Source organism: Staurois parvus, unplaced genomic scaffold (genome assembly GCF_062004578.1).
Source record: "Staurois parvus isolate SC_StPar_1 unplaced genomic scaffold, SC_StPar_1.0 ptg001051l, whole genome shotgun sequence".
Taxonomy (NCBI): domain Eukaryota; kingdom Metazoa; phylum Chordata; class Amphibia; order Anura; family Ranidae; genus Staurois; species Staurois parvus.
Window position 1 is genome coordinate 2423937 of NW_028318847.1, and position 15807 is coordinate 2439743.

The following is a 15807-nucleotide window of genomic DNA, read 5'->3' on the forward strand; positions in this document are numbered from 1 at the left end:
GATGCCATCAAAGTTCATGTGCGTGTAAAGGCAGGCAATACTTTGGGAAATATACTTGTTGTGTACATAGTTTTGACTAAATATGGCAATGTCAGGCAATTGTATGGGGTGTGGATCTCTGTAAAAATTTGGAGACGGGGAGGGCGTTTGTTGCCAGTAACCACCAATGATTTTGGGGGTGGTATTCTTTTTACTGCTACTGAACAGCAATACTTTGAAAGGGAAATGGAAGATCCATCCACTGTGTTACAATATTCAAGACCCCTGAACTCTGTACACTACTTTCCTGACATGCGATTAAGGAGGACATAAGGTAAAATCCTTTTTCAAAAAAAGAAAATTGTTTATAATATATATAGTCCATTTCTCCTACCTTTTCTCCACTCCACTGCTGCAGTCTCTTCAGCATTTGTTGCTTCCAGTGGTGCTGAATGCCTGTGTCTCTCTCCATGCTCCCTGTCTACTTCCTTCGACCCCCTATGTCATTATAGAGCAATTTTTTGAGAGACTGGCAGTGTTTTATTAAGTATTTCCATCTTTTCTTGCTCCTAGACAATAAAAGGCCATTAGCTTTCACTAGGAACATATTGTTACAAATTTCCAGGGAGATATAGTATATTGCCAATGACATCAGAGGGGTCATATATTTACAGTGGTACACAATACCAGGGCATTACTAATGACATACATTATATCACCAGGAACACACATTTCCAGAGTCATTGGAAGGGATACACAGTACCAGGAACACATATTGCCAATGACAAAGGAGGGGACACACATTGCCAAGGACATTAAAGTATCACTAAACCCACCAGAGTAAAATAAGTCTGTATATGCAGTAAAGCATGCTTGTTATACTCACCGTGGAACCTAAGGGGTTGATCCCCCGCATTGTGTAAAATGGATGTTTGATCCTGTCTTCTCTGATCATCCCCCTATTCTACTGTCCCTAATATATCTTCTGATAGAACAGAGGCTTGGAGTCACTCTGCACATGCTCCGTTTGGTGTGTATTGCTAGAGAGGTTTTTTTTTTGGGAGGGTGCATGTGATCAGCACAGGACCAATCAGCACTGTCCAGACAGAGGGTCATAGGGGAGAATGAAAACTCCTCCTTCAAGCTTTAACCAGTACTCTGCTGGACACTGATAGAAGTCATATGACTGCTCTAACATCTGATGAGAAAAGGTATTTGCACTATAACAGGAAAGTATTTACCATTGCCATAGCAGTATTATACCATTATTAGGGAAATACAATGACATTACATGAAACAGACATTTGTACAGTAACACGCCTAGGACAATTCCAGGGACAGCTATTGAAAAGTGTCCCCATTGCTCTTTCCACTCTCCTGCTTTTAAACTCAGCAACAATAGGCTGTTAGGACCTGTGCGAGGGACATGTTTGCCCGCATGAGGATGCACAGGTGTTCCATGCATCCCTGTGCAGTCAGTCCCCTTCATGCCAGTTGGGACTCATGTGTGTTTTTAGCCCCCAAGTGCAAAACTTTACATTTATCAACATTAAACCTCATTTGGCACATAGTTGCCCAATTAAACAGAACATCAAGATTTACTTGTAAGTTGGAGACATCCTGTAAGGCTGTTATTCTACTGCATATCTTGGTGTCATCTACAAAGACAGAAATGGTGCTTTTAATCCCAGATCCTATATCATTTATAAATGAATTAAATAGCAAGGGTCCCAACACTGAACCTTGGGGTACATCACTAATAACCTTAGACCAGAGATCTTCAATCTTTATAAACAAATGGTCAGTTTACTATACTTAAAACTTTAGGGGGGCCGTAAAGTGGTCAGTGGGAGCAGAAAATGTCTCAACAACAATGGGAATAAACAATTCCCCATCTTTGGTCTTAGGGGGAGAAAGAGTGCTCCATTGTTTTTATTAATGGGAGGAATAGTGCCCCATCATTGGTGTCAGTGGGACAAATGGTGTCCCATCACTGGTGTCAGTGGAAGGAATAGTGCCCTATCATTGGTGTCAGTGGCAGGAATAGTGCCCAATCAATGGTATCAATGGGAGGACTAGTGCCCCACCATTGGTAAAAGTGAGAGGAATAGGGCCCCATCATTAGTGTCAGTGGAAGAAATAGTGCCTCATCATTGGTGGCAGTGGAGAAATAGTGCCCCATCATTGGTGTCAGTGGGAGGAATAGCACCCCATTTTTGGTTTCAATGGGAGGAATAGTGCCGCATCACTGGTATCTATAGGAGGCATGCTGTCCCATCTTTAATGTCAGTGAGAAGACTAGTGCCCCATTGTCAGTGGCAGGTACTATGCCCCACTGTTGCTGACAGTGGAGGGAATAATGCCCCAAGGGCCAGATAAAAGCAAGCAAAGGGCTACATCTGGTCCCCAGTCCGCAGTTGGGAGACCACTGGCTCAGACCATACAGAGTGTGAATCATTAACCACTACTCTCTAATACGGTCTTTTAGCCAGTTTTCTATCAATTTGCAAACTGATTTCTCCAAGCCTCTAGACTACCTTACACATTAGCAGTGTGTGGAGAACTGTGTCAAACACTTTTAAAAAATCCAAGTATACCATGTCCACAGCCACTGTCTTTGTCAAAGGTTTTGCTTACCTCCTCATAAAAAGAAAATCAGATTTGTTTGACAACTTCTGTCTTTCATGAATCCATGCTGTCTGTTGCTTACATTTTTTTTCTAACAAGAACTCATCTATGTGGTCTTTTCTTAAATTCTCCAGTATCTTCCCAAACATAGAAGTTGAACTAACAGGTCTGTAATTACTTGGTAAAGACTTTGATCCCTTTTTCAAATACAGGCACCACATTAGCCTTACGCCAATCCAGTGGTGCTATGTAATTTGTAAAGATAATTTGTTCACTGCAGACTTCACAGCAAAACAGAGAATAAAGTGAATGTTCAGCCAAAATGCTGTTTTTTATGTAAAGTGGAACTCAAGGCAGATATCATGGCAACATTAAATGCAGTTCTAAAATCATTCCGTCATCAATAAATGTTTTTTTTATATACAAGCAGCGTCAGTACCTGAATATGACCTGATATCAGCCTCTTGCAGTCTCTACATAGTAGAGCTCAGATTAGGAGGGGGAGAAGTAGCACAAGGTGTCAGTCAGTTCATGTGCTGACAAAATGCATGCTGATACAAGGAGCTAGCAGAGTGACAGATAGATGAGCTTATAACTGTGCTGTTCTCCTTTCACTGTCCAATCAAAGGCTGGGGAACTGGAAAAAAGAACTGTGGATGGAATCTCTAAATTGAAGGTGAATACTGCAACAAAAGCTGGTTTTGATATTTTGTTTTTCAATTAATAAATAAAAATAATTAATTTTTATCTTGTTATACTTTGGCAAACGTTCTTCTTATTGCAGAAGGTTTAGACCCTCTTTTTTGCGAGTCTACTGCTATCTGTGGCTCCATTGGAGACAATTCTGCTTCCTTTTTGTCCCATGGCTACTGTTTCACCAAAATGAAGTGATTGAAGTGGAGGGCTAGAACATCTACCATTTTTTTTAAATTGGTGTCGATGATCCTGCTTTAGATCAAAGTGAAGCATTCCTGTCTGCTCTGGCTGTAGGTATGCCTTGTCTTTTACAGGTTGTATAGGGCAGTAGTAATGATGAATGATTCATTCTAAGAATGAAATACTGGTCAATCTCTTTTAAATCTACATGTCACATGTCCCACGGACAACTACACATTATAATTCTGTTCTTGTCCATGTGTTTGTTAGGTATTAAAGGTGACTCTTTACATCAGGATTTGTTGTAGCTGGCATATGGAATTCATTGGATTATTTAGACAAGAATGAGGTGACCAGGAATTGTGTGAATGAATTAATTGCTGATTGTTGGCATGCCAAAAGAATGAACACATCATTGTAAATGAGAGGAGTGATAATTGACGGATTTATATAAATAGAACTCCTTTTAAAACTGTAATCATTTCCAACTCTTGGCACTTGGAGTTAGAACATCATCATTAAGGTACTGCATTTTTATATGTGTTCAACAAGGACAACTTAAGGTAGTTTTATACAGTTACTTGGATACTACTGTGGGTTACATTGTCTACGCTTAGTGGTGAGCTTCTGGATTTTATTCTGGGTAAAGTATTTCAATTCTCTAGGTGGCATTGGCTTAGTTTGTGTCTTATTTTTTTGGACTGCACACTAGTCTACTGTAGGTGGCAATGTTTTATGTTTAAATTTTTCCTGTGGCATCATCACAGCTGTGGATTAAAGCCACGTAGAGGATTTTTGATCCCTGACAACCTCTCTCTAGTTTTATTTCAGTCATATTTTTAAATACTTATTTTTTTAAGTTGAATTTTGAAAGTGGCCAGAAATTTTTTTTTTTTTTAGCACACCATTTTAAAAAAGTTTTACTTTGTATTTGTTGGCGCTACAGTGTTTAAGTCCCGTATGATATTAGTAGAACTTTGATTAACATGTATATCATATTTATATCACAATCGTAGTGATATTTCAGATACCTACAGCCATAGTAAGCTGTGTGATTGCTATGGTCTTAGAAGCACAGGATACTTAGTAAACAAAGCAAAGCTTTCTTTTATATATATATATATATATATATATATATATATATATATATATATATAACCTCCGTGTGGATTTTATTTATGTCTGTGTCTCTACTGGCCTTGGTGATCATTGTATCTGATACGTAAGTGATAGGAAAGCCAAAATGTTTGAGCTGACACAAAAACAGGAGGTGAGGGTAAATCTTCAATGGAAGAAACCTGTTCTTGTGATGACTTTCTTTATCAGCTTGCTTCTGAAGTGACACATTTTTGCTTCCTAAATTGTCTCTGAGACAAGAAGTAAAGGTAAATCTCCCCAACAGAACATAGACAGATTTACATTCAGCTTGTATGAGAAATATGTTACTTTAAAGCAATTTTTATACAACTGTAAGGAAAAAACAAATGTTATGAGATGGAGTTTGGAAGGCTTTTGTCTTTGGAATCTGCTTATTTGTGGTTAAGCCCATCTAGAAAATGAAAAATTACAATTCTGCATTATGGTGTATATGTTTCCGACTGTATTCCCTTCTACTGGAAAGAAAAAGAAAATTAAACATAGCTAACATATAGCTAATTGGTCTTAAATAATTGTAAACTAATATTATATACATTTTCCTTTAGAAAAAGAAAAAAAAGAGACCAGTACAATACAGCAGGCATCATGGCAGGAGATGGTATTGCACAAAGTAAACTAAGCAGCAGTAAGTATTTAATTCTAACATCATCTGGAAGTAAAACTTGAAACTCAGAGAACTAATGTGCTTTTTTGTTATGCTTGTTAGTGGCTTATTTTTTTAACTAATTAATTGTTGCTGAAAAGTTTTAATTTTTTTTAATATCAAAGTGCAATCATATAGTAGCCTCAAGCCAACCAGTCAGTAGCCAATTTGGTCTTCAGTAAATTTCTAGAGATGTAATTGGTTGATAAAATAAACAAGCCATTGACCACCATGTGAGCATGGACCTGGTGAATGATGGCTTTGTTAGAAAACAAAGCCATGTATTTTTTTCCAAGAAAATTTTGATGGAAGTTTGGCAATTTTGTAGCAAAATCTATAATTTCAGAGCAAAGTAATTTGCAGGAAAGTCGATCTGCTCAACATAGTTTGGATAACACTGAAATTATCTGATGTCTGCTTCTAGCTATGTAGTTTACTGCATTCAATTGTTCTGCAACTGTGGTTAAAATGAGGACAACAGACGTGTACAAACAGGAATTTCAAGCCTGTCATTCCTGACATTATCTTACTATGAGCATCTCTCTTGACTTTGGCCAAATGGGCAATATCTGCTTAGGTGTGGTTAGATAAAATAATGATGGCCAGGAATAAGTATACAGAAATAGGTCAGAACAGATAATTTTAAAAGAGTTAGCTGTTGACCTACTGTATGTATGTGATCAAGTTATCGGTCTGGTATCTGGTGGCATACTTGGTAATACTTGATTTTGTTTCTGAGCGGTGTATTAAGTTTGGTACACCAAATATTTTAGAATGTTTCTTGCAATACATGCATTACGCTTTGTCACTTAAAGTGGTAGTAAACCTCAAAACTAATATTTAATATTTTGCAGCTTAGCAATCTTTAAATGTGGTGGCTGCATTTGTTTTTTTTTTTAGGTTTTTTCTTCCTTGTAAAGGAATTATGTATAAGGTCCCTTATGTAAAAAATTGGCAAACCTAATAAACATACTATTTGTGACAATATGACTATGTTCACATACCCTATGACCTTTTTATATATTTTGCTGTAACACCTTTTTAACTGTTTGTGGCATCTACTCCATGGTATCATTGTAATATTGCTTTTTTTCACATTGCAGGCTGCTGTAACTGGAAAATGTGTAAGTATGAATAACAATTTCATTTACTCTCTATCAGCAGAGATGATGGATCCTTTATTAGGCTGTTCACACAGATGGTCAACAAGCATACAGGCAGGGCTGGGCTTTGTTATTAAAAGTCCAGCATGCTTTTCAAACTGATTGTTGCAGATCCAGACTATAATAAATGTTTATTTCGAAAATACACATTGTACCAAATAATTAAAATTCATATAAAATATTTGTTTAGAAACATGTAATCTCTAAAAAAAACTCAAATTAAATTTCATTTTTATAGTTTCCTATAAAATAAATTTGAGTCAACATCTGTCATTTACATGTAAAAATAATCTTTCCAGATAATTGACAAAAATGTTTTAGGCAAAAAAAACCAAAACAAAACAAAAAGAGAATCAAGGTTCACTTTTTTCCAAGCTGCCCATGTATGATGCATACATATCGGGCTTGACCTGCCAATGCTGATGACCTTCTGAACAGCTAGCGGTGACTACAACCAAGCAGTCCTTTCATGGTAGGGACAGATTTATCTGAGCTAAACAAAGTGTACCATACAAAGGTCGCCATGGTGTTGTAGTTTTTAGTAGCCATGGTAAGATAAGTGTTCCTAAGAGTGACATACTTTCCCTTTTCCCTTGTGTCTTGCTGATACCTACAACCCCTTGTGGGGTTGATTTACTGAAACTAAAGAGTGCAAAATCAGGTGCAGTTGCGCATGGTAGCCAATCATCTTCTAACTTCAGTTTGTTCAGTTAAGCTTTAGCAATAAAACCTGGCAGCTGATTGGTTTCTATGCAGAGCTACACCAGATTTTGCACTCTCCAGTTTTAGTAAATCAACCTCTCTGAGTCATATACCAAAAAGAAGCATGCAGTTGGTGAAGTCAGGAAGGGGAAAACTTGATATGCATACTTCTTACTGGGCAATAAAGCAATTGGATCAGCCAGAAAACTAGTATTTTCAAAAGCAAGTTAGCAGTGTCTACACTGTCACTTTCACAACACAGATTTCCTTGTCTTAATATACCATGTTCATGTTTCAAATGGTTAAAAACACAAACAGAGAAAGTTTAATGTTTTACAAAATGTTTTTTAATCTTTTAAGAACAAGTATACAATATCATTAAATTTATTGTAAATGATGTACATTTAATTCTGCGGGCTGAAAATATTTGAAAATTTTATCTTTTTATTCTAGTGCTTCAGATTGCATTCTTTTTAATATGGACTGCAATAGGAGTGGCATTCATTGTAGTAGGTAAGAGCAAAAACACAGTTTAATTGTTTTTTTAATCTGTTGTCTGATATGTACATACACTATATTGCCAAATGTATTGGGACACCCCTCCAAATCATTGGATTCAGGTTTTCCAAACACCTCAATGACCACAGGTATATAAAATCAAGCACCTAGGCATGCAGACTGCTTCTACAAACATTTGTGAAAGAATAGGTCATTCTCAGGAGCTCAGTGGATTCAAGCGTGGTATCATGATAGGTTGTCACCTGTGCAATAAGTCCATCCGTGAAATTTCCTTGCTACTAAATATTCTACGGTCAACTGTTAGTGGGATTATAACAAAATGGAAGCAACTGGGAACAACAGAAACTCAGCCACAAAGTGGTAGGCTACGTAAAATGACAGAGCGGGGTCAGCTCATGCTAAAGTGGACAGTGCACAGAAGTTGCAAACTATCTGCAGAGTCAATAGCTAAAGGCCTCCAAACTTCATGTGGCCTTCAGATTAGTACAACAACAATGCATAGAGAACGTCATGAAATGGGTTTCCATGGCCAAGGAGCTGAATCCAAGCTTTCCCTCACCAAGCGCAATGCAAAGCGTCGGATGCAGTGGTAGTAGAGCACGCCATCACCGGACTCTAGAACAGTGGAAATGTGTTCTCTGGAGTGACGAATCACACTTCTCTGTCTGGCAATCTGATGGAGGCGTCTGGGTTTGGTGGTTACCAGGAGAGCAGTACTTGCCTGAAAGCATTGTGCCAAGTGTAAAATTTGGTGGAGGGGGGATTATGGTGTAGATTTGTTTATCAGGGGTTGGGCTTGGCCCCTTAGTTCCAGTGAAGGGAACTCTTAAGGCATCAGCATACCAAGACATTTTGTACAATTTCATGCTCCCAACTTTAAGGGACAATTTGGGGATGGCCCTTTCCTGTTCCAACATGACTGCATACCAGTGCACAAAGCAAGGTCCATAAAGATATGGATGAGCGAGTTTGGGGTCGAGGAACTTTACTGGTCTGCACAGAGTCCTGACCGCAACCCAACAGAACACCTATGATGAATTTGAGTGGAGACAGCAAGCCAGGCCTTCTCATCTGACATCAGTGCCTGACCTCACAAATGTGCTTCTGGAAGGATGGTCAAACATTCCCATAGACACCAAAACTTTGTGGACAGCCTTCCCAGAAGAGTTGAAGCTGTTATAGCAGCAAAGGGTGAGCCAACTCAATATTAAACCCTATGAACTAAGACTGGGGTGTCATTAAAGTTCATGTGTTTGTAAAGGCAGTCGCCCCAATACTTTTAGCAATATAGTGTATTTTCTGCAATGAATTGTGGTATTTATGGTAATAAATCTGAAAAATGTGTGTTCCTTTTATCACCTGTAGGTGCCATACATAGATACGGTTGTCCACAGTCACCATATATCCCAATATTTATGATTGTTGCGGGAGCCTTCAGCTTTGCATACTGGATTATATTACCATTGAACTGCTTCTGCCCCACTCTCGGAAAAATCCTTGCCATTCTAGTTGGCCTTTTTGTGTTTGCCTGGTTTATTGCAGGTAAGGACATGTTTAATGTTTCTAAAAACAGGAAAATGTAATCTTTGTATACACACACATACACAACTACCACCTCAAATTTCAGTACAAATCCATGTGGCAAACTGAAAAAGACGAATATAATATCTAAAGTGCTCGTTAATTATGGCAACCTTTGGCTTTATTCCTGACTCCGCGGTTTATAATGCTACATAAAAACATGAAACATAGCATAATGCAGTATCATCATTTATGTTTCCAATGCCTACACAAGCACAAGCCAGTTGTTGTATTAACTCATGAAACTCCCTAAGGACTCCAGCCAAAAGAGTTCCCATGATCATCACTCTGGGTGCTGTTATGCATCCATCTGGATGTAAAGGTAGCATTAGCTAATTCATGCTATTTATGCATTGTGTGGATTACGCAAACCCTAGGTATAGGATACATTGTCCTAGTTTGCAGGTTCAGGACCATTAAGCTAAAACAAAATCCAGCAATTCTGAGCACCCAGCTCTCCTTGGTGGTAAAGTGATGTCACCTTCTAGGAGCATCAGAAGCTGGACTGTAAGTATTTTTTCAAATGGGTTTGTATTGGCCATTTGTATTTGGATGAATGGGGGGTCTCTGTACAAATATATCTGATTGCCTGAAATACAGATGCTAGAGGAAACAGTTATATTTGTATATGTCTTAAGTGAAAAAAAATTAAATATGGAACAACAAGTAATAAAATGTCCAGCTCACATCAGTTTGGATAAATGTTGGTTATAACTGAAAAAGTTTTGTTAAAGAAAATGCATTACTGTCAGTATATCCAGAACTGTAAATAAATAATATGTCAAAGTAATCTTTGCTAGACTCCTGTTAAGCCATCCCCAGATCATATATTGCATGACTTAATGGACTGTTAAAAAATTTTTATTCTTGTAGGCAGTGTCTGGGTGTTCAGGATTTATCGACCAACAGAGCAAGGATGTCATCATGGCATGTATTACTTTGTCTTCTCAATCTTGATCATTCAGTGGATCTTTATTGGACTCGGGGTCATTGGCGCTGTGCTGTCTTGCATTTGCTGCAAGAATTCAGTAAGTGAATATTTATTATTAAAATTAACATTTCAGTAAATTAGGGCTACAAAGGGGGGAGGGGTCAAATGTCAATTTAGCTGTATATTTACCAACTAATCATTCACCTAATTTATAATTATTCACCTATAAAAAATAAAAGACTAACCACCACTTGATTTTTTCCTTGTGTTCATCCTAAATGTTAGTTATCATAATGTTCACCAAAAACAGTAACTTATTAACAGTTACTACACTAAAACAAACACTCAAAAGATGCAGGAATTAGCAGCCAGATTTAAAAGTACCCAACAAATATTAACAGCAAATTGTGAAAAGTGAGGGAAATTAATTTAGGTGAATAGACCTCATTATAAATAAACTACATATGTAAACAAGATGGACAATTGAATAATAACACTATTATATTTATAGTATCATAATAAATACGATCAGATCCTTTTTTTTTAGTTTAATGAGCATATGAATGGGGCTTAACATCTGTAAATCCTAAATAAGTAACTTATTTATTTAATTTCTATACAATTGAAAGAATGTTGTTATATTTTTTCAGTAAGCTAAAAAAATGCCTGTTGATCCTGCCAGGAAGTCTAAATCCTCGACTAACATTTGTTTTTCATGTTTTCTTACAGTGTTTTGCTGAACTTTTCAAGTGTTTTAGTTGCTGCCCCTGCTCAGAGGACTCCCAGTGCCTACAATCCTGCCAGTGCTTACAGTGCTGCAGTTGCCTTGAGAGCTGCAGCTGCCTTGAGAGCTGCAGTTGCCTTCAGTGCTTCAAGTGTTGCCAGTGCAGCAGTTGTTTGAACTGCTCCATGTGTGCAAAATGCTGCCGTTGTTTAGAGTGCTGTGCTGCAAAAGCATGTTAACATCAAATACGTAACAACAGCAACTTTGTTTTTAAATAAAATCAAATTATTACAACGGTCACTGTTAAGACCTCAATTTATGCAGGACACCATTAATGATGGTTCTTATTATTTTCTAGCATCAGAATTATTACACCTAAACTGGTCAAATATGTGCAGCCATTTTTGAACTACTGTTTATTTAAAACACTTTGCAAATACTGTTTTATGTGTTCATTTTACCTAGTTCATCTGATGCAACTTTCCTGTTATGTACTCTACAATTTACCAGTGATTAGACTCTCAGAATGATAAAAATAAACATGAATGGTTATTAAAATCACAATATACTTGTGTTGGAGACTTTTCATAGGGTACTGCACCATATAAGTGAAACAATGGATTTTTAAAGTGTTACAAGAAAGTGGTTATCTCCCTTACAAACATTGCTATTATCCAGCATTGGGTGTACAGGAAAGTCAGATGGAGGTATGATATATAAAATCATAAGCACAGTATCCAAATGCAGTAGGTGACAATTGTCAGTTTAGTGAACTTTCTGGATCTCTAACCGCTAAGGAAAACTTTAATCAAGACAAGAAACATCAGTAGACTTGCAGACTAGTACGTTACATTTACTTGGTATTTCTCTGAAGTTTAAAATTTCTATCAATTCCAGTTTCCAGCTTAGGTGCTAATCACCAGCATGGATGTTGGGTTTGACTAATTTACCCCAGTTGACATAGTATGCAGGAATAATATTAGAAAATGTTACCCAACCATGCACCAAGCCCTTGTGTCACAAGCAGATAATTTGGTTACCTTGGGCTGCAGTCTAAAGTTGATCAATAGATTTGTGCCAGTGAATTCAAAAACAAAATTCAGACCCAGTTGCTCTTATGACATATAGAATAATTAATTTGCCTTTGCCCAAGGTTCCCCTTTAATTTCCTGTGTAACCTAGATTTGCAGTATACAATTATGTATCCCGACTGCATACATTTTATAACATGACAATGGTTTCTCTTCTGTCAGCCTGCACTTCTCTCTAAAAAGGTCATTTATATCAGAGCAAAATGATGGACAGTGCAGTCTTCTATACCTTTTAGCTCATGTAATTTAATTTGTATTGGAAAGTCAAACTGGTAAATTCCTATTGATTGTTTGATTATATGTATTTATTCACATTTTGTGTTGTCAATCATATATTTATTACTTGCAGTTTGCTGTTTTCAGTCATTTAAGTTAATGAATAAATAAATTTAAAGACTTCGCATTGTAATGAATATTTTTATGCAAACCTGCTATTGTTATTTTTAGCTTTTGGAAATTTGTTGCACAACCGTTAAAGTAGGCTGAGCATCAAAGATCATTTTTCATGTTAAATGCATGCATGCCAAGCACAGGGCTGTAATGTGCTCACAATTAAGTGACTTACAAAGCAAAATATAGGACGAAGCACCAGCCTCAAAATTTACAAATTATGATAACTTTTTAAAAAGCAATGGGATCCATGTGCTATGCTGCATGTCTTCCATGTGTTTAATTGCTATGTGGTGGGGGAGAACACGTTTATCCCATTCTTGTCCCAGACTTATGGTAGTTCCTAAGACCTATTGATATGCTATGAGCATGGACCCCATAGGGTACCCATTGTACTGGGTGGAATTCCCATACCTCACCCCTTTAAAGGTCACCCGAGGAGTCTCTGTCCTGGCCTTACCAGCATTCCCAGGAGTCCACCACATACCTGCCTCAGGCCTAACGGTAATGGACCACATTTGCAGCCTCTGTTAGCACCTTCAATTTCCAGAGGGTGCCCCCATCTTGAAGTTAGGAGGAAGAGTACGCACAACAGCAATGGACCACAATTGCAGCCTCTGTCAGCACCATCCATTTCCAGAGGCTCCAATTAAAACATATCTGACACAGCATATTTTCATTAACTGATTCTAAGTATAATATAAAACAATTAATCAACATGGAGTACAAAATATAAAATGGAGGGGGGAAACAAAATGACAGACAAAAAGGACATACATTTCCCTTCAATTCCCTCTTAAATCATTATTTACATATATGATTTTTCCTTTGCATATACTTATATCACACAGTTTCTTTGCAACGTTTCCTTGTATTTTGCTAGATAGCTGTGATACTCTTTAGGCTTTGGATTCAATAGGGCAGTTTGTTCTTGGATCTCTTCCTCATATATAGTCATACTGTATCTATACCTTTGTTCATAAGCCTCTTTATACAGGGAATTACACAGCATACTATCAAGGCTATGAGTATCAGGGTGACTACAATAATCACCCCTATTTGTGCTAGCACCTGCTTCCATCCCTTGAGCCACCCGAAATATTGATCCCATGGGTCAGTGATCCCTGAATTCCTTTTCAACTCTTCCGACAGATCAGTTTTTTTATAGCCATAGTGACCTTACCATTTGGCCCAGTGTTGTCTGGGATGTAGGTACAGCAAGTACCGGTTCTTTTTACCACTGCACACACACCACCCTTTTCTGCAAGCATCATATCTAAGGCCATACGATTTTGGAAGGTCATGGCGGAGTCAGCCTGCAACTGTTCCGCTATCCCCTTCAATGCATCCCTGGTGTAGTTGACAAACCTCTGCTGATTGTAATATATATAATTTATCCAATCAACATTTTTGTTGATGGTGATGGTTTGAATAATTGACTCAAAACCTGCTTTGACCTGGTCCCTGGCTTTAAACTCATCCGGGACCCCTCTTGGAACCCCTATGGCGTCTATATAAACATGTGGGTCAAAACTACCCATCGGGGCCTCCCTCTTGTGCCTCTGGGTGCCTCCTGCTATATCTCCAGGGATCTCAGAGGGAATTTCACTAAAGATATGCAGGGGCATAATAGCTTTGGCCAAAACACACTCACCAGACCACTCCTTCTCCAATCTAGACCTGATCTTACCATCACCACAAATCCAGCAGATATCACCTAAAAATTGTGTCTGATTCTGTAAAAGCCTAGATACAATATTGCTGTATGTGTGATAAAAACCTTTTGTAAAATTTGCCAAACTTCTTTTATGCGCTATTCCTTTGTAACAAATGTAATTTCCGGGGTATATTTGCAAACCTTCCCCGGGTTTGGGGGTTTTAGTGACTATGGGATACTTTGCTTTCCATGCTTCACAGGAAGCATTTTTGTTATGTGTTCCTGTAAAAAGACTTAGGAAACATTCTTCAACATCTTCAGGAAGGTTTAGTGGCACTGTTCCCACATGGGGCCTGGCTGCTCCACAGACATACAGTAACAATTAGACTTGTGCTGCAGGGCACTGTACCTCATCCATTCTAACCAAAGATTTACATCTAAAAATCCCATCTCCGCTGCCATGGTATCTTCGAAAGAAGGATCAGCAATGGCAATCAAATCCTTAAAAGTACTGATGTGTGGCTTCAGGGGATTGTAATCATTGTTATTATGCATGTCTTGTATCTTAAATTGCCCCTTGTTCCCGATATACCCCCTCCCCAGCATAACCCAAATATATACATTCCCGAATCACTAGGGCTGGGGTTTTCTATGGTAAGCATATATTTGGCATTGGGCTTGGTAAGAGTCGTTCTATTTATGAGGGATTTTCCGTTCTTGTCCTTCTTATTTATGGCCGTGTCAGGTTTGTATCCCTAGTCAGTTCCTATGTTCCATCCCACTGCTCCCCAATAATCACAGTTACTCCCCCAATAATCATCAGTTACACAGATGTAACCTATTCCCTGCCTCTTGTGCACCCTTTTCCTGCTACTCTCTTCATCTCCTCTATCTGTGAGGTCTCCATAGGTGAAGGAAAAGGTAGCAACATGGGTGTTAGGAGAGTCGAACCACAATGTAGTAAACTTCCCATCTCTGGTAATAGCAACCTGTGGTTTCTGTGCTGGTATATTGGTTTCTCTTTTGGTCCTAGAGTGTATTGGGTGTGCGTTTTCTGAGGTAATATTATCGTTGTTGTGAACCGTGTGTGTATTTTCTGAGATATTCTGGTTCTCCTTGTAGCCACATATGACCTGAACAGCGCCAAGGTCTTCTGGGGAGTATATGCAGTTAGTCACTGTCCATATTGGGGTAAACACTAAAAATGTAATCAGTCCCAGCAGAATCCATAGTTTGCCAGAGTCCTTGGCTAATAGAATGTTCACCTTGATTATTTTGAGAGACTTTGTTACCGACTTCACTCACTCTTCGAGGTTTTGTATCACCTGCTTCACCTCCTTTAATAGGCAGCACCTTTTCCTGGTCCTCTCCTGTGCCTGTGTCTTTGGCCACCTTGACTCTTTTCACCCGGCTGGCATGGATCCAGGCTTGTTGTCCTTCTACTAAGACTGCGGTTCTGGTGACTGCTATCACTCTGGTCTCTGGTTCGAAAGGATATCTGGCCTTCTGTCCTGGGCTAATTGTTTAACCATCACGTGATCCCCAACCTGAAATGGGTGCGTTGGTAACTGTGAATCAGAAAGAGAGGTGCGAGCAACATTTCTTTCAACCATATCTAAAGTTTCAATCAATTTATGGACATACTGTTCTCAAATCTGATCCAAATCTCATGCCCCTAGGGTTAAAGGTGATCTAGCCCAGGGGGTAGGGAATGGTCTTTTTATTAGAGTTTCAAAAGGTGAATATATTGTGGTTTTGCTAGGTG

The 15807-nt window shown here is 38.3% G+C and overlaps 1 protein-coding gene across 2 annotated transcripts in view; it reads left to right on the forward strand.

The window, feature by feature from the left end:
• Positions 1-12394, forward strand: part of LOC149440824 (uncharacterized) — a 115084-nt gene extending 102690 nt beyond the window's left edge. The window contains exons 1-7 of one of the 2 annotated variants that reach the window (XM_089658044.1): positions 3967-4006; positions 5187-5266; positions 6388-6408; positions 7603-7662; positions 9034-9210; positions 10123-10277; positions 10910-12394. In XM_089658044.1, the coding sequence (XP_089514170.1) occupies positions 5227-5266; positions 6388-6408; positions 7603-7662; positions 9034-9210; positions 10123-10277; positions 10910-11143 (687 nt within the window). In that variant the 5' untranslated portion in view covers positions 3967-4006; positions 5187-5226 and the 3' untranslated portion in view covers positions 11144-12394. Of the gene's footprint in view, positions 1-3966; positions 4007-5186; positions 5267-6387; positions 6409-7602; positions 7663-9033; positions 9211-10122; positions 10278-10909 lie in introns of those variants that run through there. The other variant, XM_089658045.1, reaches the window with a different exon arrangement.
• The last annotated feature ends 3413 nt before the right edge of the window (positions 12395-15807 follow it).